This window comes from Calonectris borealis, chromosome 1 (genome assembly GCF_964195595.1).
Source record: "Calonectris borealis chromosome 1, bCalBor7.hap1.2, whole genome shotgun sequence".
Lineage (NCBI taxonomy): Eukaryota > Metazoa > Chordata > Aves > Procellariiformes > Procellariidae > Calonectris > Calonectris borealis.
The window spans coordinates 200,597,498-200,621,922 of NC_134312.1; the positions used below are offsets into that span (position 1 = coordinate 200,597,498).

Sequence of the window (24,425 nt, forward strand, 5' to 3'; positions counted from 1 at the left end):
TGAATAGGAAAGTTGTATTTCTTGCTGTCATCCCATTTCCTTGATCCTTTCTTCTGCCCTTGGCTATTACATTGTATCACCTGCATGGAAACATTGCACATTTACACTCAGTTTATGTGAACAGCCTGTGAGCGTTCAAGACTCCTATCAGCCTGCTCAGTTAGCTGGTATGTTCCAAACTTTGCATAAGTTCAGCACTAAAGGTCAGCTAATGTCTTCTCAAGGTTGGGAGGATGGGAAATACATGGTTGGAAACACCTGACTGCTGTTAAGCGTAGAGTAGTCTAGTGGGATCTGGGGAACAAAACAGCCGATGCTGCTCAGTGGTCCGCACCGTGAGGGACTTACTCTGAGGGAGATCTAGCCAGGTCCTATGCACTGAATACTCCTTGGCAGTTGCAGATCTTCTAATTTAGTTTCATCTGAAGGTATCAAAGCTCCAAGTCTGCTCCAGTGTGCAAACTGAAGTGGAAACCATCAGATTTGTGTAAAAGGCAAACTCCTGACCCAAAACTAAACTAAACAGTGAAGGCACAATCCGAGAGTCCTTTTGCTCCTACAGATGTACAACAATGTTCTCCCCAGCATATTTTTCAGAGGTGACACCGTCTTGTAACTCACATCCAATAATGTGAAGTGAGCTCCAAATGGGTTACGTAGGAAAAAATGCATTTTAGATCAGTTTTAACCCTTGGCTGGTTTTTCTGTCTGCCATAAAGCAGTTCCATCTGGAAAGATGCTGGCCACCTTCTCCACTTCCCAGCACTTCCTAAGCTGTATTTTAAAAACTAGTCCTTCTCATCCCACTGGAAATCTGCAAGCACCGCTAAACAGAAGGAACCGCTGGCAACCACCGCCCGCGGTCTCACCAACCGAGCTCACCGGCACTAGGGAACGCGACCGAACCGGGCAGCACCCAAACAAGGCTCACGCTGCCCTCCCGACGCTACCAGCTCAGCCGGCTTTCCCCGACCCGGCCCGGGAGGCCTTGCGGCACTCCTCCGCCCATATGCGGGCCCCGGCAGGTGCGGCGGCTGCGAACCGGCGGCGGGCGGCGGCGGGCCCCGCCCCGGGGCTCCGCCAGGTCCTGCCGCGTGCGCCGGGCCCGCCCCGGAGGCGGTCGGTCGGCCGGCGGGGAGGGCGGGGAGGAAGGTGCGCGGCGCGCAGGGGTGGGGGCTGTCTCCGGCGGCCCCCCTGCCTGGCGGCCGGCGGTCACGCTGCGGCGGCGGCGCCGCTTCGCCTCCGCGCCGGGGCCGGGCCGGGCCGCGCCGCGCCCGGGATTGGCTGCGCGGCCGCCTCGTCCCAGAATGCAGCGCATGGCGCGTCATTGAAGAGAGACCATGATGGCGGCGGCCGCGGCGGCGGGGGGGGCCTCCGAGGTGATCGCCCAGCTGGAGAACGCGGCCAAAGTGCTGATGGTGAGGCGGGCGGCGGCACGCGCCGCGCCCGGAGCGGCGCCTCGCGGTGGGGGCGCCCGCTCCGGCCCCCTCCCCCCTCCCCGCCTTCGCTCCCGCCGCCCGCGGAGCCTCCTGCCGCCCTCGGGCGCGGGGCTCGGGGCGCAGCCCGCCGCGGCGCCGCGCCTCCGCCGCCCCCTCCCCGCCGCCTCCTGCTCTCCGGCCGGCCTCCCTCCCTCCCCCTCCGCGGGCCGTCGCCGCCGCAGCGGCTCGTCCCTGTCACCGCGCAGCCGGGCTCGGCGCGCACGGCGCGCCGGTCCTCCATGTGCCGCCCGCTCTCCTCCGCCCTGGGCAGGCTGCCCGCGCCCCGGCGGGGTGTCCCGTCCTGTCCCCCCAGGCCCCGAGCCCCCGCACCGCCATTGCGTGCCGCGGAAACCCGCGCCGAAGTTGCCGGTGAGCGACTCTCCCTCCCGGCGGCGGGGGCCGGGCCCCGGGGCGCCTCCCGCGGCAGCGGCGGGGCGGTGGGCGGTCGTGCCCGGTCCCCGGCCCAGCGGGGGCAAGGGGGCACCGTCGGCAGCGTGGAGGCGACCTCAGAAGTGCCGCGAAGGGCGGGCTGAGCGCCGCTCCTTTCCAGAGTTTTCCTTTCGGCGGAGGAGCACGGAGCGGCCGGAGGCTCACGGTGCTGCCGCGGTGAAGCAAAGCCGTTAGTGGTGCTTCGCCCCCTCATTTTTTTATTGCCAGTTAGCTGTTGGTGCTGGCTGTGAATGTGTGGTGTGTTATTTTCCATGGTTGCGTGGAAAAGAAAGTCCAGACGGCAAAGATCAGAATTGTGATGGAGCTCAATGGCTGTAGCGACTGTTGATGTTAAAGCATCCTAGTCCCACATCCTTGCAAAAGTTTTTTGTTCGTTTGAATGAAAAGCTGTATATTGGCCTGTGTCGTTTACAGGTCTTACTTGCAGATCTTCTGAAAATGGCTAGCTTAAAGCCTTCCCCACAAAATTTGTCTTATCAAAATGTGATTCCAACAGAAATAAAGTTTGTAAGTTGTCGATATTAAAGGGATTTCAAAAGAACCAAGCAAATAGTAGGAAGGTTTGCCTGGTATTGATAAGTGATCAATGACCAAAGCCTGAATGATTGCGAGTTTAATGTCTAGCTGAAGCATCCCGACTGTAAAGCGACAGGCGATTAGCTTTACTTGCAGGTGTCGTCATCAAAATCCTTGTGTGTTACTCCTTGTAAAATAAAAGCCTGAAAAATGTTGACTATGTTTCCAAACAGGAAAGTAAAGGCAGATAGCTTAGCAACATTAATCCTTTTAGAAAAAAACTTCTCAAAGTATGCGAACAGTGATGCATTTTAAGCTTTGAATTGCTTTTGATTCATGCATGCCTTTGCAAAACATAACTGTGTAGATTATTGGACGTTCTCATAATGTCTGTGTACCTGTTTTAAAAATAACGCAGTTGCTGTAATTACCAGAAGTGTTTGACTGCGTAGGGGAAATGCGTAATAAGTATTATTATGAGACAGAACACGTGTGTGGAAGGAAGCTGGCGGTTAGGTAGTTTTCAGTATCAAACTGATAGCACATGGAGTGGCATGTCCAAAGTTTTGCACCTGTGCTAGAAAACTTAATGTTGCTTGTGTTGGCATAGTTTCCCTAGCCTAGCCCTGCTGCCATAGAAAGGGAAATGCAACTTAATGTGGAGTTTAAGTAAATAAAACTGTTAATACAGTGAAAAGATGCAAGCCTTTTGTGGTAATGTTTGTGCTTCTGTTGAAGAATAGGTGCTAAACTTGCTGGTAAAACTAAATCTCAGGTCTGTAAGCACATGGTTGTTAGGATCCTTGTTGAATTTCTAGCTTCCTTTCACCCTCCAGCCTCTGACAGTATGCTGACAGAAAGCTGACCTGTTGCGGTCATTAGCTTTTTCTTGTTCTTTTTCCTTTTCCACAGCTGCTCTTGGAAATCTCATAGACAACACTGAACTGATGAGAATTAGATGGCTCTTCCTGAGGAAACCCTATAAACCAGAGATATTTACTAAAGCTATCTGTGAGGCTAAGGACACAGAATCAGGCTTTGAGCTGGTTTGGCTCCAGAAGAGCTGTGAGAACTGCTTAGGGTTATTGTTCTGTGTTTCTTCATCTCAAAAATCATCAGGTCTTTGGAGTGATGAAGGAGAGGAGGAGTGCAGCTGGCTGTGTATGCTGCTTTACAAAGGTGGATGTGAGACCCCAGAGACTGAAAGGGTCATGTGCTCTGCTCCTGTTCTTTCTCACTAGCAACTGTGGAAAAACACGGAGTGAATTGTGTTTCAGGACTGCACCTGGACAGTGGTGATCTTAATTTAATTTAGTCAGAGGACTACACTGTTTGGTAAAATCTGGTAAAATGTCTACTTGGGGATGAGGGCGAGAAGTAACTGTGTGTGGCAGGTGGGAGGTATGAACTGATCAAGCAAACTGGTGGGATCACTTAGAAAGGTATTTATGTAAAAATCTGAGGACTTGGGGGAGGGTGGTGAACCTGGTGCTAGTGATGGAGGTCGTGAGTAGAGGCTGGCACCTTGCAGTGGAGCCACACCTGAAGTGATGGGAAAGGGCAGAGCTGTGAATGGTCTGACAATAGATGGGAGCAAGTTTTAACTGGGCAGGGAGTGGTGGAGGATTCAGCGAGGTTTTCTTGTGGCAGCTGAGGCAGTAGCAATCGTGCAAAATATGGTTGGCTAGGGAGGCATCAACGTATCTGAGGATGGAGCAGGGAGCGGTGGTGGTTTATATGATACCTGTCTTGATTTCAAACTGAAATACTGAGCCTTGGGGGAGAATAATGGACTAGAGGAATTCAGATATGCTAATAAAAAAATCTGAGTGTTTTTAATTAACTCTCCTTCAGGGTAAGTATGGATTACCGTGAGCTCCCTCAATCTTTGATAAGTATTTTCATAGTTCTTTTTTTTTAATCTCTAGATTAGTCGAGTTTTCCTTTGGAAAATTACTTTTTATATGTAAGATAGGAGATATGTTAGTTCTGATCTCATAAATTGCTGACCTTTATAGACTTTGCAAACTATGGCGTGCAGTGTATGAAAACTGGAAAGATTCAGTCTGTTCTCTCACCAAGCTCCTCTAAAGCTGTATAGAAATGCTTTTCCTTTGTTACCAATAATGCGTTTCAACAGGTTCTAGATAGCCCATGGTCAAAAGGCTTAGTTTGGAAAATGGTTGAAATTTGGTATAAGTTGAAGTATTGTTATAAAAGGTGAAGCTTGAGTTGTCATTAGCTGCCAAATACGACTTTGAATGCTGGTCCTGTGACAGTTTTCTTTAGTGTGTGTAAGAGTATTTGCTATATTTAAAAGTATGTGCTTTTTTGGTACTTAATTACTTTCCAACAAATCTAATGGTGTTTACTTGAAGTAAGGTCCCCATAGTGCCTTGTAACTTAAAACGTAAAATGCTGTGCGGTCATTCGGTGCCATAGGCTGATATACACCTTTGACCTGTGTGACTTTGGCTTGGTGAAGACCATACACGAGCATGTGTATGAACCGAATGAATTTACTGCTCCTCCATTTCCAACTGGCATGGCATCCCCTAACCAAATGTACATGGTTCCTATCTATTATGTTCTGTTTAGCTCAGGTGGTGATTAATGCCGAATATAATTAGTATCAGTTAAGCACTGTTTTAATAACTGTCTTCGTGGATGAGATAAGACATAGGTGCTATTATTAAGGAAAGAAATATAAATGTCATCCCATAGGTGAGAGGATGAAGTAGGAAGCATGCGTAAGACTGTTTAGTTATTGCTGGGAGTTTATTAAAGCAGGTTGAAATTTTTTAGCAAATGATGTTCTGTGACACCTAAATCTAAATTCACAGGTTATAGCTTGTTCCCCCCGCCCCCTCCAAAAAGGGGTGCTCTGTACCTGCAGCTCCACTTTCTCCCTTGTGACCCTGTGCTGAACATATTAATACTGCTGAGATGACATAGGAATTAAACAAGGGAATGGATTTCTGTCAAATTAGAAAGACAAATTGGCTATCTGTGCAGCCATTGAAGTTGCAGAGCTAGCACGGGGGGCTGAAATTAGATTGTTGGACATGAACAGGGCTGGTCTGCCCCTATTAGCAGTGGTGAGCTGTCAGGTTGGCTCAAGAGTATCATATACCTTCACTGTACAATTTACTTGCTAACTCAGGCTGTCTTGATATTAGAAATGCCAGACTTTTCTCAGAGGTGTGCAGTGAGAAGACAAGAGGTTACAAGTTTCAGAAAGGGAAATTCTGGCTGGAGAGAAGGCAAAAAAAAAAAATAACAGTAAGTAAGTAAGGCAGTGGAGCAGGCTACCTGGAGAGGCTATGGGATCTCCCATCTTTGAAGATATTTAACATTTGACTGAACAAGGCCCTGAACAACCTGATCTAACTTTGAAATGAGTTCTCTTTTGGGCAGGGATTAAGCGAAGAGAGGTCCAGAGGTCCCTGTCACCCTAAGCTATTTTACACGGTATGGGTCTGGGTAACATTAACAGGTTCAAGAACAGTTGAGCAAAGGCTTTTGCAGAAGAATTCCCTTCTTTAAAACTTTGTAAATGTTCTCGTTTCGCTGTGGTCTGTTTTAGGGGTGGTGGGGGATTCACACATTACTATCTTCTCGGGGTACTACTTAGTTTGTGGCTTACCCTGCCTTCTGAGGGAGGTTTCAGGATCAAGTTGGGTAGCCTGACACGGGTCATACAATCTTCTCTTTCAGATGTTGAAATAAGCTGCTAGAATGAGAGCATAAGGGAGCACATTGGTATCCTTAAAATCCAAGAACAAATTGTTTATATGATCTACCCCAACGATTTGTATGGTTGGCTTTTTTGACCTGCCTTTCTTGGAGTTCAGGACCATGACAATCCTCCTTTCATGAGGAAGTTCAATTTCTCATTGCAGCCTGTCTTCATTGCGGGGCAGTTTTTCAGACTGTGAAGCATGACTAATGGTAGGGGTGAAAGGAAAAGATCGACTAGCTCTGATTTTGTTATGGCAGGTTACCTGTTGGAAGAAATCAGACAAATGAATCATTCCGATGCTGAGAAGATTTGTTGAAGTCCTCCAAGTCATCACCCAGCAAAACAAGCTGGATGTGTGCTATATTATGGCTGGATTAGACCAAACATCTGCCCAGCTGAGTTCTGTTCCCAGTGATGGCCTCTAGCTGCTGCTTTAGAGAAAGGGTCTAAAAAATAAGGATAATCCTTTCACTAGTATACACTTTACCTTATTTGAATTAGCAATTTCAAGAGCTCAAGGTAGCATCTTTGTGTTTAATGACTGTTGATCAACTTTTCTTCCACGAATGGGTCCAGTTGTTTCTGGAATGCATTTATATTTTTTATTTTCTTAGTTTTTATATTATACTTGTCTGGTGGTAATGAGTTTCACAGGTGTTTTTGGAAAAAAAAAACATTATGTTATTTGAGAGAAGCCTGCTGTTTGATCATTTCATTCATTCTTGAATTATGAGAAATACCCGATCATCGTTCTAATTTTTCTTCTACAGTATCCTTTGTGATTTTTATAGCTCTCTATCATATTGCATCCTCCAGTCATCTGTTAGCTAAACTGAAGGGAATTCTCCATACATCTAATCATCCCTGTAGTCCTCTGTAGCTTTTTAGATTTATGATACCAGTTTTGAGATGGACTAACCAGAACTGCATTCTTTTGTGATGTGAGTACGTGAGGGTTTTAGATGGTTGTAAATTTTTGGTGTTCTTCTGTATTGCTCTCATAATAGTACTTAACACTGTGTTTTTCTTTATTACTTCAGAGCAGCAAGGTGATGTTTTCAGAGGACTATGCCCAAGCAGTCTGGATCTTTTTCTGGAGCAGTACTAAGTTACTGTTGTGGTTTAACCCCAGCCAGCAACTAAGCACCACACAGCTGCTCGCTCACTCTCCCACAGTGGGATGAGGGAGAGAATCAGAGTAGTAAAATTGAGAAACCTCGTGGGTTGAGATAAAGACAGTTTAATAGGTAAAGCAAAAGCCACGCACGCAAGCAAAGCAAAACAAGGAATTCATTCACTGCTTCCCATCGGCAGGCAGGTGTCAGCCACTTCCAGGAAAGCAGGGCTCCATCACATGTAACGGTGACTTGGGAAGACAAACGCCATCACTCCGAACATTCCCCTCTTCCTTCTTCTTCCCCCAGCTTTATATGCTGATCATGACGTCATATGGTGTGGAATATCCCTTTGGTCAGTTGGGGTCAGCTGTCCCGGCTGTGTCCCCTCCCAGCTTCTTGTGCACCCCCAGCCTACTCGCTGGTGGGGTGGGGTGAGGAGCAAAAAAGGCCTTGACTCTGGGTAAGCACTGCTCAGCAGTAACTAAAACATCCCTGTGTTATCCACGCTGTTTCCAGCACAAATCCAAAACATAGCCCCATCCTAGCTACTATGAAGAAAATTAACTCTCTCCCAGCCAAAACCAGCATGGTTACTTACAATCCCTCATGTGTATGTATAGTTTTTCCTCCTTTTGCTTAAGAACTGGTATAGTTGGTGCATTTTACAGGCACACGGTTCAGATTACAGCTTGGGAGATAAGTACGTGCAGTGCGCGGCGTGCTAATGAAACTTACCTGGGAGCTGAGAACAAATGTGCGTGGAGCATACCCAAAGCACACGGTACTAAGGGTGAGGAGTTGAGAATAGGAATGTGAGGATTGATACAGATTCTGATATCTTTGAAAAGCAAACATAGCATCTGATGAAATGAAAATCTAGTGAAATGGGATTCTTCATGCTTAGGGTTTATTTCCCCTGATTGTTTCACAGAGGGAGTGTTCATCTTTGAATCAAAATGATGTTTCACACTCATTTGACATGTCACTGTTGCATTGGCATATTTCTATATTTTGTTCTGAGTCATCAATGAAAATACTGTGTGTCAGCTCCTAGATTTGTTCGCTGGGGAGCTTCAGTAGTCCGTAACTCCATCTGGATAATTCTTCTTCAGGCATTACCTACTGCTGTCTTCCCTTTAACCTGCTTCCTAAGAGTCTTATCGTTGTCATGCTAATCTGTGTTCATTAGTTAATTAATAGCTTTCCATATGGAAGGGTGGAAGAAATCCTCTTGATTATTAAGTTGAGCTGATGCTGTGACAAGCAGCTAAGTAATATATTCCTTTTCATAAATTTCTGACACTGTTTGGATACTAAAAAGTCTGTCTGGATTAGGTATACATAAGATCTCCACTTCTGTGTCCTGGCTTGACGTAGGGGTGGAATTCTGGATTTTGATGATCATGTCCTTTTCTATTTTACCAGGGGAAAATGCATTCTTCGTATCTATCGCCTTTCCTGCTTTCCAGGTTTCATTGGTTTCCCCAGAACAAAAGAAAGTGGAACTGATGCCTGTATTGGGGAAGTGACCTGATAAAGGGAATGCGGTAACATCTGGAGCAATTTTGATGCATAGTGGGGTGCATGAGTGGCATAAAACCACATATGTACTGGGAGATGCAACGTAGAAGGAAGGGTGACAGATCTGAGCTGTAGGAGATATTGATGCGGGTCTTCAGTTCTTTTTCATCTCTTTAAAGTCTGTCTAAAATATCCTGTTGAATAGGGAGTAGTTGTTTGAATTTTAAATATTTTAAATAGTCCCTATTCTTTCCCTTCCTTGCCTCCCAAAAAGGAAAACGCCAAACTTTCTGACTTCTGAGACTTAATGTTGAGTGACAGCTGTACAGTGTTGCCTTTGGCTCTACCAAAACATAGAGTGGTAGCACACCCACCTGAGTGGCTGCGTGGTGAACTGGATTGGGAAGTGGATGCAAGAGGAAAAGGATTTTTAATTCTGGTAATTTTTACTATGTTGCATTATAAACAATTTTGCTACCTTGACTGAGATGAAAAGGCTTGTCTATGCTCCTAAAAGAAACTTTGGTCAAATTATGCTGTTAAACCATTTAGGAAGTAGCAAATATAATTCTCTTCAGATCAAGACTGATTTTTTTTTTTTAATGGAAATTACACTTAAAGTTATTTGGATTAATATACAAGGCAGTGAATGAAGTTTTATTGCTTTTGTTACTCTAGAAGTCAGATAAGCTGGTTTAGTGGTGCCTACCAAATTCAAAATTTACAGAACTATAAAAGTGAATATGAAGAAAGGCTAAAGACATACCATGATTTGTGCTGAAATTATGAATTTCAGTATTTATCCTCATGCAGTCCAGCTGTGTTACGTGCAGCTGTGCAAAATGGTAGAGGCACAGCTGCAGTAGTGTTGAAAATAAGCCTCGTGCCAGGATCTCTTGAAGGCTTTGTATAATTAATTTATGGCTATGAAATCAATAAGGTGCATAAAGGTGTTTTGCCATGGAATTTCACTGTTTATGACGGCGGTCCCTGGGATTTCAAAAGGCTTGGCCAAGGTGATGAACATCTGCAGTCCCAGGCTTGTAAGCATGATGCAGACATAGGCTCTATTTTCACGGAAGCCTAAACCAGCCTAACAGTGAGTGGCTGAGGAAAACCATTACTTGGCTTTTTGCTGGATTGATTATCTGCTAGTTTAGTGAGCTGGACTGGCTTATGGAAGGACCTGCCAGTTGCCAAAGCTAGCACGTGGTAATGTTAGGAATGTGCGTCTAGGAGTGGAGAAGAATTAGCATGGTTGGAAGGGGAGGAGGAGGGTCTCCATCACTGCATTGCCTCTCCGGGAACCACAGCCTTGGAGTTCTGGAGAGGCAGCCCCTGTTAACTACTATTGACTTAGACCGGGATCCTGTTGTGACAAAGGAAAAGAATCTGTTTTGAAATCTATTCATGGGAAGAACTGCAGAAAAGTTGCATGATATTTGTTGTCTTGTGTATTTTCCTGAAGTATTCTGTTTTCCTGGTAAGAGTGGACTGTAATGCTTAGAGTGCTGGTGTTTTAGGGGGGTTGCTGTAATACGGTATTAAGGCTGTACTGGAGTGGGTGGTATATTCCTTGACTTTATATTTCTAGTTTTTCTGAAATGGGTAACTTGATAGCTTTTAAGACACGAAGAGGTGGTTGAGCCGTGTTCAGTCAGTTCTTCAGGCTACTTTGGAAGGACCTTAAATTCAACTCTCTCATATCATAAGTAAATATCCTGGGCTCTGAGGTTTTTGCTACAACAACAGGTGAAGGAGGGCAGAGGCAGTTTGTAGAATTCACAAAATGGGTTGCAGCACCATTAACACAGAGTCTGAAAATCCAGTAGTTGGGTGTATTCCAGAGGCTGGTGGCCTGTGCCACAGGGCATCCGTGGCTCTGGGACTTAAGCATCGGTTTGTACAGAGATTAGTGGTGCAATTGGATGACAACCAACATTGAGTTATGCCATCAGTTATATACAATCTGCCACAGCTTGGGCCTGTGTCGGTGGTCTTGGCATCACATGGGCCCTTCAGTCAGCTCCTCATTCGTCTTGCCATGACCCAGGCATCGTTGGTGCTGGTGGAACCTGCCTGCCTGCTATGGGTTTCACCTTACAGCTCAGTTAGTTTCCTCTTATGCTACACCCTTCGTCTTAAAGCTACGTTTTACACACTTGTCACTGGTAGATTTCCTGAGGGCTCCTTCCAGCATCTATATGTATATATGTGTATACAGTAACTGGAGATCCCCTAATAGGAGACCAGATCTGTATCTCTGTAGCAACAGGACTGCAGCCCTGGCGGGGGCGAAATATGTTCCCCCTTGCAGCTACAGATGCTGGTCTGATATTAGGTGCCTTAAAGCTGAGTTTGTGTGGTTTTAAAGCAGTGGCTGAAAAGCATTACTTTAAAACTTCACTGACCTTATGTGCAAACAGAGCTTTGCGTGTTTTCTGCACTGACCATAGCTTTGGGTTTTTTTTCCGTTGAGGTCTTAACCATTCACATTTAGCTTAGCTCTATCATCTCTTCAGTCACTGACTGCTACTATTTGCTTTGCTAATAATGTTGCTGCTATTTGACTTTTCTATCAACCATGCTTTTTTGGTAGCTTCCCGGGTGGCTGAAGTCTTGCATCTTGATTGAGAAAATGTGCAAATAGGTTTACAAAACACGTACACTCCTCTCTGGTGAAGAAAACATGAATAGCGCTTTCCTTACCTGCCAACCGCAGCAACAGAAGCCCAACCCAAAAACCAAACATGCTTCTTCCTGAGAGAATTAGGGAGGCTTAGCTGCAAAGCCTTTATTTTGTGAGGTTGTTTTAAGTGGGATTAAGAACAGATGTTGGGTAGTTTCGGGATAATGAATTGTTTAGCAGGGAATATATAAATATTAAATTCTAATATCAAGAGAAATGACAATTTTGTTTCTGGAGCTATTTTCCTGTTCATGTTACAATAACATTCCCTTTAACAGTGCTAAGAATAAAATATATAATTATGACCACATTTCTTCACAATCATTTTTCAGTAAGTATGTAGAGCCCTGTGACTGTTCAGAGCTTGAGACTTAGCTAATTTATGCAGGTTCTTAGAGTGAACTTGGGCACTTAACTTCAAGGGAGTCTTAAAAATTGCCTCTTCTAAACAAAACCCCAAAATACGTGTATGTGGAATTAAAAAAAATAATTTTCTTCATAAAATAAATGCTTTTTGGAAGAGGATCTCTCAAAATACTTATCGTATGTCTGCTCCTTTGTATATTGGAGGATGAATACAGAGATGTAACTTCTTTGGTAACATGGATTAGGCTGTATCTGCAAGATCGGAACAAGTTAGTGAAGCAAGGTGAAAGTGACATCCTACCTTCTCCAGTATGTACAGTTCTAGATATGTTTTTGCCATTTCCCGGTAATGGGAAAAATGTTAGGGAAAGGAGCTTTTTCTACGTGTTCAGTGAAAGTCTAGAATTATTCCTGATTTTGAGTGAAAGAAGTTATTCACTTTACAAAATCATTTTCAGTTTTGCAATTCCTCTTGGCTTCCTTATCCTGCAGGCTGGCTTAGGTGATGAGCTTCCTCCTCTGGCCTCTATTCTGTTGCTCTTTTTTTGCTAAATCTTGATTTCATGTTCCCTGTAGTTACATTTCTGTTTGCTTACATGATTCAGGTGTTGTTTCGTGTGTATTTTACTTGTGTCTGTCTGTAAGTTTCCATTATTGTGCTAAAAGCTGTTAATAAAGGTAGGTGGTTTAGGCCGTGCCATTTTGAAAGTACACTAAGCCAAAGGAATTTCCCATGTCAAATTTAGATAAACTTTGAAAACTTAAAAAAATTCCTTATCTCGCTTTTAATCAACTCCTTCCAAATAACTATGTTGGGTCAAAATGGTTTTGAAATTTTAGCAAGATTGATGGAGAAGGAAATGCTAAAACCTGAATTTTGGCAGGGAAGGTGGCTGCCCTGCGTGCCTGCCTTTCGTCATTAGCTTGATGAGAGGAGATGCTTTTGTGATAGGCAAAGCCTAAAACTCTCAGAAACTAAAATGCATCATTATCTCAGTTTAAATCTTTCACTTTGTGATGACTTTCAACTTCTGTGCTGGGGTGGGTGTGTGAGGCGGATGGAGGGTTACCCCTGTGGTGTCCTGTTAGTTACCCCTGTGATGTCCTATTCCATCTCCACGTGCTTACTGTAGAAGGCTACCTGTAAGTAAAAATAATGCCACCCCTGCAACAATGGGTGGTTATAGCAGTAGTTTCAGCAGGTTTAATTTGAAATTGGACGACGGGAAAAAACAGATACTACAAGATACGTCTTCACGTAGGGGTAATATTAAAGCTTCTTTTGCAGTAGGAGAGCAGTTGCTGACAATATTTGATGTACAGTGAGCCTGATAAATAGGTTATATATCACTTACATCTGAACTTGTGAGCTTTGGAAAATGAGTATGGCCATTACACCAGCATTACTATGATCTGCTGTCTAGTAGAAGAGGGGTCACAATGATTCTTCCTTGACTTAAAACTTTGTCTTGAAATTCAGTCTCACAGTCCTGGCTTTTTTTTGTTAATCTGTGCCTATACTGTCTTATAGTACAGAAATGGACAATATTGAGATGAGCTACTTAAATCTTGTGATTGAGTTACGATAGTGATTTCAGGGGCTGTGGATGGGCTAGGGTCCTATCTCTTGCTGGAGAACCAGGACCTGTCATGGGGCTAGTCCACCCTGCAGTGGAGGCTGTGGTGTGTGTTGATGCTGAGACTCCTCTCCTTCCCACTCTGTAGGATAACAGACTCAGGGCCTGAACTTGGGACCCATTTCTCTTCCATGCCTCCTTGCGGGGGAAAGAGAGAAGCACCTGTAGTTAGCAGGAGCCAAGGGAAAAGCTTGGTTCATTTCCACCAACCCTTCTCCTCCTTGCTGCAGGATGAGGAGGCCGAGTTCACTCCAGCTCCAGGAGAATGGTTAGAGGAGAGGAGGAGAGCAGGACTAGAGGCTAGTGCAAGCGCAGTTGTAGTAAGGGCACGTTATGAGTTTTTGTATCCTTCAGTAACGTATATTTTTAGGGTTCCTGTGGTATTGCAGTAGTGATGTTTCATTCCTGCTGAAGTCAAAGCAAGCTGATTTTATTTGTTAATTTTAAATGGTTTAAAAAATGACATTTTCCATAACTGTTCTGTGTAGTTACGATTTTTTTCTTATCTTTGTCCTTCTCCTCTATATTGAGTTGCACTTGTTCTGTCTTGACTGAGCTTTCTTTGGTCTGCATGGGTTGACTTCTTGTTGCTTTGTAGGATCTTAGTGACTTCAAGGGACTGTGCATGGATTTGCCCATTGCTGTCAGCCAGGCGTTTTACAGAAATTACCTTGCTAAACAGAACTGCCTGTCGGACCTTGCTTGTGCTTTGAAACGTTAGAACAGTGAATGTGGAGATTAGGAAATAACATTTTATTTAGGGTCTGAAATGTAACCTCGTGTCATCATTCATCCTCTGGATGTCCACAGCCAGATTACTGTAGCTAAACATCCATTATAGGACACTTCTCAGATTTATCTGTTGTCGGTGTGCTTAAACCAATGTCCTAACTGCAGTTATGGAGGAAACAGTAACAAATAGATATAAAGCGCACACTTAATTTTCTAAAGCATTTTGTCTTCTGCTGTGTTATGCTGTATCCTGGTTTTCATTTCAAAGACTATTAAAGTTTACACTGAATTTTCTTGGAACCAATTTGAAACATTTTCTTGACTCAGAGATTATAAAGAAAGCATTAATATTTAAAAAGAAAAACTAGATCTTGATCGTAGTGTATGTAAGGTCTGTGATAATTGTGTGTGCTGCTATTGTGATTACTTTATACGGGGCTCTGTGAGTTTGGTCTAGCACTGAGAAGTTTAAACTTGTAACTCTTGGGTATGCAGAATTTCCCATGCAGAATTCAATCATTTTTCCAAATTCTGCTGGAGCAATCCTCCATGGGGTGGATAGAGTCTGGGCTGATCCTGTTCACCTGATGCTTCCAGAAGGTTGTCATGGGTCAGTGTACTGTTAGTTTAGTTGAATTTGTGGATTTTCTTGTTGAGCAATGTACACAGTGGTCAGAAAAGAGAAAGTCCTAAATGAATCCTGTGAGGAGACCGACAATAGTCAGAGCTGATAGTGGATGAACAGCTCACGTAGATACATAGACCAGCTACAGACTGGTTTGTACATCCGTTTGTCAGTGTCCTACCACAGCTAGCCAACGGCTATGCCTTCGTCATCCTCGATTCTTTTCTCTTGCTCCTCTGAGGTCCTGCTTCCTTGAACAAAGGCTCCGCTCCACCTTCCTCCCTTTTGCCTTTCAAGGCCTAGCCGCTCTTTTTCAAGCAGCAGGTCTTGGGTACCTGTTTTGACGCTGAGAAGCAGACATGAACAGTGGAAGCGGTATCCTCATGCAGACTGGTTACCATGAATCATGTATCTGAAGTGTATTGTGCACATAAATGAATGGTAATTTCAGTGGGGAACCTGTGATAGTCTATATTTGAGAGTCAAATTGTTAGTAGAGAAGTAAAATCTCGGTAGTTTTTGTTGCTTATCTTGGGAAGGAAGTCTTATCTCGGAAAACATTTTGATATTGATGGTAATGATTTACTTTGGCTCTCTAGTCAATTAATGTGTATGTATAGTATCTTATATAAGACCATTTCAGAACTGAGAATAGATCTTATCACAAACCACAACTTAACTCCTGTTTTACTTGCAAAAGACTTAATATTAAGTACTTCAGCTCCAAAATACAAAGCAAAATCTGATATGAAAAAAAAAAAGTCTTTTTTTTTCCCTATTGTTAAGTCTCTGCATGAAAGCAAGACACGATGAGTAGATGTGTAGGAGGTAATTCCTCCAGCAGTCACGCATTTGTTCCAAATATATACCAAAAAATACTGGGCACTCTGGGGTTTAAATAATTGAAATGATAATTACTTTTGGGAAAGAATTTTTTTTTTAAATCAAACAAAGTTTTTGTTCAGAAAGTCTTAAATCTCTACCAAGTTGTCTCTATTGCAGGTCTGGTCGGAAGCCATCTATTGCATCTTTCTTACCAATCTCCAAAAATAATCTTGAGTATCTTTTAAATTGGAAGATGAGTTACTGCTGTAATTTAAATGATTATTCCAACAAGCAAGTGCAAAGGAAGTAATTGGAACATAGTTGAAGTGGTTTATTATACTAGCTAGGTTTTCTGTAGTAACTTAGCTCTTACTCAAGGCTCTGGCAGTTGTTGTAACAACAGATCTGAATTGGACAGCAGAAGCTGCTATTGATAACCGTTGTCTAAACTGCCTCCTGGCCTGGTGCCCGAGGCAGGGACGTCTGATCCACTTGCGAAGCAGTTGCCGAACGCTGTAGCGCTGAGCATCAGTAGCCTGACTTGTTGGCTGGTGGCATCTGCTTCCTGAGTGGATCAGACATCCCTGCGTTGTTAGGTATCAGCGTCTGCTAGAGAAGTAGGGTGAATAGCTGAGAACAAAAGCATGTCTAATCATCCAGTTCTCTGTGTCTGACCCCTGTATTTGATCTCTTTTATTAGCTATTTTAATAAGGCAAGCGACAGTTATTGAATGTGCCATGATATGCTGTAGGAAAAAGCTTATTTAAAACACTTGAAAAGTGTTACTGGTAAAACTGGGATGGAAACTCATTATGGCTTGACTCCACAGAAGTCAGGGTAATGCAGTCTTGGGGCTTATTGCTTGACTTTGGTAGAGTTAAACTTGGAATCTCCTTATTCTGAGAATCTGATTCTTTTGTATAACTCGCCTATATAGCAGAACTGTGCTGGGGAGTAATTCTCTTCAGGTGTTTAAGATACAGAAATCTGTTTTCAGGGGATTTTGAGCATCTTGGTAGAAGAGCACAGTAAGTTAAAATTCCATGACTTTTGCTTATTTAGGTATGTTGCAGCTATAACAATTGCTTACATGGGTAAAGTAATATATTTAGCTGTCCTAAATGCAGTATGTGCACTAGTTAAAAATTATTGCTTGCCCTTGTGTTTGATTATGATTTTTTTTTTTTTCTCTTTCTCCTTCTATTTTTGCCCATACTCCTCAGCTATGTTATCACTATCACATGGTGTTCCCCTGCACATGCTTCTCAATTTCACTCATGATCTCTCTCCTTTGCATATGCCTCACTGCTATTTGGCTTCCCTGCCTGCTGGGACATGTTGGCGAGCCATCTGGGCTCCCTTTATTCCTCGGTTCTCCGAGCGTGTCTTGCCTGATGGTGGCTGTCAGCAAGGTCCGGACCCAGGGCTGCCATTGCCGTCTGTGGTGGCTTTTGCTTATCCTTGTGTATCGGTAGAGATTCAGTTTCTTATTTTTGTCTCTTGTTAGGCTTCCAGGCCCTCTGCAGCACAGAGTCTAGACACCATTCTGAAGAACAGCTAACCTGTTTAATTGGTTTTTCATAAGCCGATAATGGCCCACAGACCAGAGGTCAGGAACATTTTTATTTTACTTCTTGACTGCAGGGAAGGCAAGATTCCCCTACATATTTGGGGAAGTTCAGTTTGGAGAGTTTGTGGTGAATTTTATGAAGTCACACTTCAGCAGAAATCTTAGATTTTCATCTCTACCCATGTCAAGTTTGTAATGTGCTTTACTTGCAGACATAAGCATTGCCTTTGGCAAGAAAGTTCCTTCTTGGCTTTAGTTGTACCAGGTACAAGCAATTTGATCTCTTTTTTTTAAACCCAAGAAAATTCTCTTAGTAGGCATGTTTGTCTTTCCATAATCCTACTAGTGTTTAGGCTGTACTGTTCATAGGGGACCTTTTTTGTAGGTGGGAATGTCTGTGGGTGTCAGCTTAAAACTCCAGTGTACTCTCTCTGTGTTCTCTTAAGCAGCAAAGTCTGGAGGAGTGCGACTGTTCTTTGTGACATGCTAATTTGCAGATTTCCCCCAGTGTAATTATAGAAAGATGCTGAATTCGGTTGTATTCGGTGCTGTCTTGCCATAGCAAAAGTCTGTGAAAAATCAGAATTGTCTCTAGCAAACTTTTCTGTCTGCAAGGAATGAATGCTGTTCATCCCACCCTTAATTATGTTTATACATGATCATGGGCAGGATTTTTCTTAGCAGAGATAACAGTGCAAACTGGTTAACTAAATCATACTTAAATAAAAAACTATTCCATTATTGATTTTAATAATAATGTTGTCACTTGAATGTTAGAAGTTGTTAATTTTAAGATACTGTCACTGTCCACAAGTGACCAATAAATAATATTCTCTGGCATCTAAAATCATTAAGAAAATAATGTCACTTCTCATATATGATCAAAAAATGTCGTATTTTGTACGTCTATGATGATCAACATGAAACTGCCTGAACAAAATCACTTGGGGAGCAGGATTTGATGCTTCTTTTTTTAAAAGCAAAAAGTGTTTTCAGAAGTAAGGGGAAGGAGCTAAAAAAGCAGACACCACTTCAAACGTGGATGTGGTGTTACTTCTTCAGTGTGTTATTGGCAAATACACTGTGACTTCAACTTTAGTCTTACGAAGAGAGCATCTGATATTTGCAACTCATTTGCTACCTTTCTCATGTCCCTATCACCTTCATTGCTTGGCACTCTCCAATGTGTGAGAGTGCTTGGCGCGCTCTTGTCTCCTGACAAGTCATAATTTTTTTTTTTAAAAGGTATGTTACTGAGGTAGGAAATGCTTGTACTACGCATGTGGTTCTGAATACATATGTGTAGCTTCAGATCCTCTATCTGCATCTAACTACTTCTTCTATTTAAAACAAAACCCCCAAGCCCCTTATTTTTGTCCCTTATTTTTTTCCATGTGTACCTTCAACAGATGTTTCCTAGTCATGTGTAGTTTCCAAATGATAGTTAGTCTAACCCCTTCTCATATCTACTTCTTTCCTATTCTGAGTGTCACTATGAATTAATATTTTAGATTATTTGTAATATCTGTTTGTGTTAATCAGCTTCTGCTTAGTTAATGTCTGCCAAATTTTTAGCCTTTTTAGTTGTTCCCAGTTGTGCTGTCCTTTCCTGTAGCATCAGTGAATAATGTATCATTTAAATTGATGTTGTACCATCAAGGGAGGAGCAGAAAAAAAGATGATCAAAGTTAGAAATGAGAAATCTGTGTTATATAAGGAAGAGACAAAGATGGGTTATTTTGGAGAGGAAACGAGTACGTGGCAATATATAAACTTATGGAAGTAAATGGTGCAGTAAGAGAATGGTTGCAGGCACAAAAGAATGGTTGCAGGCAGTAAGAATGGGAAGGCTAGCTACTAGTACTCTAATGGCTGTTGAGGGACCCATGCTGTTTGGAGGGTTTAATATTGTTAATTTGTTGCATTTGTGACTTCTGCATTTTTCAGATCAGTGGATTGCTTATACTAAGATTACCAGAGGTAAACAGTTGTTAGGAACAATGTTGGTGCACCTCCTGATTTGTTACTAGGGAGAGGGGCGATGGAGCTTCATCTGTGATAGGGCTTCTGTAACATTATCATAGTGGTAAGAAAGGGGAGGAGGAGGATTTAAAGCAGGGGGGGCTGACCTCAAACTCATTGAGGAGAAACTTTTATTTCTGATGGAAAGCTGAATCCGGTTTTGTTTTTTATCAGGTTCCACACTGGAAGTAAAAGGTAATTGCATGGAAGTTACGTTTAGATTTTTGTAAAGTATCTGGTCTAATAGTCAAGGAAGGCAAAACCTGACTTGGGAGTAGTTTTATATGACAGATCCTGTCTTTCCAAAATAATTGTCTCATTGCTGTAGCACCCATGTAAGCTGAGATAGGTTATCTCCTGAGAGTGGGCTGATTTTATTGTTTTTTTTTTAATGTACAAAAAGTGAAAAATCAAACGTAGGGTGATACGTGAGTCTGTGAGAGGAAACTATTAAGACTCTAATCAAGGATATAAGAGCCTAATCTCTCTCTCTTCCTACATTTGAAGATCACTGCCCAACTTTTGAAAGGCTTGCCGGCACCTGAGATGCAGACGGAGGGACTTGCTCTTGGCAGAACTGATCTTTATGTACAGAAGGAGCTGTAGTCATTCTGTGTGCGTTCAGTCTTTAAGAAAGTTGCAACATGCTTACACTATACCAGAAAAATGTGTTTGTACCTATGATTTGGACAGCTTTTGTTTGGCTGATCTGTGCCAACACATTGCTTCAAACTGCATCTGTCTGCCTGTATCTCAAAATATTAGAAAGATGCTGACTGCTGAGGACTCAATATTTACCATAATATGGAGAGCCTCAATCTCCATCCCTTTTCTTCTTTTTTTTTCTTAGTCCTCTTCTGACTGTGAGGTGTTAAAGGTGTTTTCTACTTTCACAGACTCTATTTCCTCGTAAAGTTTAGTGTTTCTGTTCTTTTCAAAAAAGATTTTTTTTTTTCCACTGGCTCATTTACTGTTGCTGGCTTGAGGAGAATCATCACAATTATTTGTGCTCTTCTAAGACCAAGAGTGAGAAGGGAAGAAAAGACCTTGGCTTTCCCATGCTTTTTCCTTGAGCAGAAAAACCACAGTAAAGGTTTTTCACACCCACACAGAGAAAGTATGGGATTTCTGTAACCACGTGCAGGATTTAGATCTTCTAATATATGCTTATTGGCTTTGTTACAATTTTGTCATCAAATACCTTGCCTTAATTTTTCTCTACCCTCCCCCCCCCCACTTTTTTTTTTTCAGGCTAGTGATAGCAGGACATAATGAAGTAGAACAAACTATATTTCTTTGTTTTTATAAACTGGTTGACATAAAAGGGAAGGGGTTGCATTACTTTCTTATTAGTTGTCCAGGCTTTCAGATAAGTTTAGTGGTCCTAAAACTACTAATGCTAGTCTGCCAGAGTGTTTCTAGTCTTGTCTTTTTTCAGTTTCTCTTTCCCTTGTGTGAGTAATCGCCATTTGAGTCAGTAGTCCTGCTGGATCCGATAAGTAGGCACTGCTGCTGCTGTTCCTGTTCTGTATCCAGACAGCCTTGGTAGCTGAAGGGATGTAATTTTAGCTGTAACACTGTGTTATATAGGAATGCTGTTCTTATGGGGCAGTATCTTGCTATGCTAAAACCAGAAAGATGAACATTGTCCTGGAGAACTTTTTATAGGTAACTTGTAAGACAAAAGAGAGAGCAGATGGGTGTTAGCGGTAACATCAGAAGGTACAGAAAGGAAAGTGGTGTAGCTGGAAATAGTTTCAATATGCTGCAAGCCTGATCAGTACCGTGTGGTTTTTAATTCCCTGTAAGCTGGATGGTAGAGAAGAGTTTGAAGGAGGCAATTAAAAAACATGTAGGTGTTTTTTGGGGACCTTCCAAGCGCCACGGGTACCTGGGGTATGTTTCTAACCCTGTGGTGCCGGGCACCGGCTTCCAGAGCTCTCGGGCTCACCTAAGCCAGTGTTCTTGTCCCGTGGAATTCGTACCCGGGACGTGTAGGTGCTGGGCTGCCCTCCGGAGCCCCAGACCAGCCCGGCTCACCTCGCTGTGCGGTGACCGCCGTTTGCGGGCGGCGACGGCCGCAGGCTGCGAGCTTTGGGCGCCCTCTGGTGGCTGCCTGGCGCAGTTTAAAGCTTACCTGCTGCGCCGGCCGGGTCGGGGCCGTTTTGAGAGTCTAAGTGCATAATGGGTTATTAAATTATTGTGATTTTTAAAATTAATACAGGAATATGATGTGCCATATGCCTTTGCAAGGTTCCAAAGGTCTTCTGTAATCAGAAGAGTCTACTGAAGATTCTACTGAATCAGACAAGTAGAAGAGTTAAAATAATGTCAAGTTAGAGGCCTCTTTTCTAGTTATTGTAAGCATAAGGGGGTATTTCCCATAAAACTTTAATTCTTTTTTTTTTAATGGTGCCATAATTTGCTGCTGGTGTCCCTGAAAGTGCCCATAAGTATTACAGAACACTGAAAATAGATCTGATTTCTGTATGACAAACTCAAATATGCTTTGTTAATGCAAAATCAGTTCAAGATCAGGTAGCCCTGATTTGCTCTTCTTGCTCTAAGAATGTGACTATAAATGACCCCAGACTTGCAAAATGTTATGCTTTGTCACTTATACCCAAAGAATTCCTTCTAACTTGGCTATAATTAGTGGGGCTTCACGAGACTGCAGAGCTGTGAGCTGCAAGGTCAGTACTGCTGAAAGGGCAATGTCACTCTACTCCTTTTCTCCCTATTGTTGCACTGGCTCTGGCACTTGCCTGACTTCTTGATGCTTAATAAAGTAACAAAAGAGTATTCATTCCCCTTGCCTCCCCTCCTCCCCCCTTTTTTTTTTGTGGTGGCTTAGTTGATAGAAGGGATAATGCAAGGAGGTGACAAGACCATGCAAGTGAGAGCAAGAGAGGAGTGGAACCTGTCCTTTTAGTAGCAGAGAGTTATTGAAATAAGTCACTTGTCTCAAAAAATTTGATTCTTACTTCTCGTGAAACTTCATTGACCAAAGCTGTGTATTCCTTGAGACTTCAGAGTATTCCCATGGCATTGCACAGCAACAGAGGCTGTAGATTAAATGCACTTTAAATGGTAATTGGTGCTGAAAAAAATCAGCCTGTCACCAGTCGTTATATGCTATACTGTGCTGGCACAGGCTTCTGTGCTGGCTTACGGTGAACAAGGCTGGGGGACTGATCCAGGTGAAAATAACCTGCCTTTGGTGGGATGCTTTTCAGTGATCACTTCCCCAATGTGATTCTCTCTGCGTTTGCAGAAATGCTTGCCCATACAATGGGGAAAAAAATGGGGACTGCTTGCTTGTTTGTTCTGGTTTATTTGTGATAGCACTGACTGAAGTGCATGTCAAGCTGTTGCTGTATAGGTCATTCCTGCGTTTTTGATAATCCACTCCAAATATTCTTCTGTCATTCAGTACAGCTGGCTCTATTGCAGTGAATGTAGCTAGAGTCCACACAGAGAAGTACTGTCCTTCAGACTGCAGAAAACATGGGTGGTTGGCAACAGCTCCTGCTGATGGCTGGCTGCATGCAGGAGAGTTGAGTTTTTATCACAGAAGTGTCATGTGCCCCAATTCAGTGAGGCTGCCTTTACAAGTTTAAATTTGCTTAAAAAGTTATTAAAAGTTTGGGTTTCTGCATTGAGTTGGAGTTCGCTGAAGCTCAGTGTCCTGGAAGGATTCAGGTACTGTCATGGAGCTTACTTCTGTGTAAGTTGTTCAGGAGTGCATAATGCCCCAAATATCCGAAAGCTTTTCTGAGTGTGCATCTGTGTGCAGCCTGCTGACGGACCCTGTGACGCTGCTCCGAGCGCATGGAAGACAGATTTGCACTGAAGGCACGCTGCTGTCTGCGTGTGTGCACAGCCTAACACGTACTGCCGCCTACCCAGAAGGGGGCATGGACAAACACCAATTTGTCCCCAGAGCTGGTAAGGTTGAGCTGTCCTGTATATGTTCAAATCACTGTCCAGGGAACTCCTGCCCCAAATTGGCTGTAGCAGAGCAGGTTTGTGAATGGGCAGAGCATTTATTCTGTATCCACGAGGCTTTTTTGCAGCTGCCTTCTTCCAATTCTTTTTTTGCTCCCTTCCCAAGGCATTCATAATATCTGCACTGGAAAAGTTGTGAGAGTCAGAAATTTGCTGTGTAAGAAGCAGCACAGCTGTTCATTCGGACCCCCTTGATCCGAGGATCAGCAATCTGCTTTCGTTTGCTTCATTTGGTCAGATTGTTGAAGAAATGATTGAGGAGCAGCAGCTTTAATCTGTGGTGTTATTAGCTCATATTTGAATCTTCTGTTGTCTGTGTTTTGTCAAGGGTGAAAGAATTAAATCAGATTTGGTATGTTTTATTTACTGGAAAATATTTCTCGTAACCCTTGGTCTTTATGCTAAGGTCTTCATGCTTTTATTCCCAAAGCAGCAGGTACAAATCAAAACAAAAAGATACGTGACACATATGTTCTCCTCAGATTGCCAGGGACAGAAGTCGAGTTTGGAGTTTGGAAGTTCAGCTGCAGTTCAATAACCTACTCTGTCACCTTGACCCGGCTCTGTAGTGTTTATGCAATCTTTCTACATGTGCACGTTCCTTTCTCAAAGGGGCATCAGTTCAGCATACGCTGCCTTGTGGTATCCATCCCCTGTAAGAGTATTTTCTACTGTGTGCTTGTTCAGATAAATCCCAAATAACAGAAATTGGAGAATATTAATGGCAAAAGTGGAGACCAGCGTGGTGGTGTGAACAGCCAATGTTTTCTGCAAGGTTGGTTTTACCTTGTGGGACAGCATGGGGGGATCTCAAGGTTGCTCGGTGAGGTGAGGCTGCAATACAGGCGGTTAGCTCTCATCTGCGGTCCATAGGCGATATCCCACCTCGCAATGATCCAGGTTGCTGCTTAGTTTCATGCTTTACCTATAGTTGATTTTCAGGTAGAAACCACCATGGAGCTGGCTTTCAGCAGTAGTGGAGCAGCAGGTGCACCTGAGCAGTTAAGGTGCCCATGATGTAAGGGGATGGGTATATAAGAGGATGGGCATAGGCAGCTGGGGAACTGCTGTAGCCATCTCCAAACGAGCTGACCCCTCTCTCAAATTCAAGCCCTCACTCAGTCT

The 24,425-nt window shown here is 43.3% G+C and overlaps 1 protein-coding gene across 1 annotated transcript in view; it reads left to right on the forward strand.

Annotated features, from left to right (window-relative positions):
* The first annotated feature begins 1,334 nt into the window (after positions 1-1,334).
* Positions 1,335-24,425, forward strand: part of XPO4 (exportin 4) — an 86,178-nt gene continuing 63,087 nt past the window's right edge. The window contains exon 1 of the mRNA XM_075139941.1: positions 1,335-1,418. Within this exon, the coding sequence (XP_074996042.1) occupies positions 1,341-1,418 (78 nt within the window). The 5' untranslated portion in view covers positions 1,335-1,340. The remainder of the gene's footprint in view (positions 1,419-24,425) is intronic.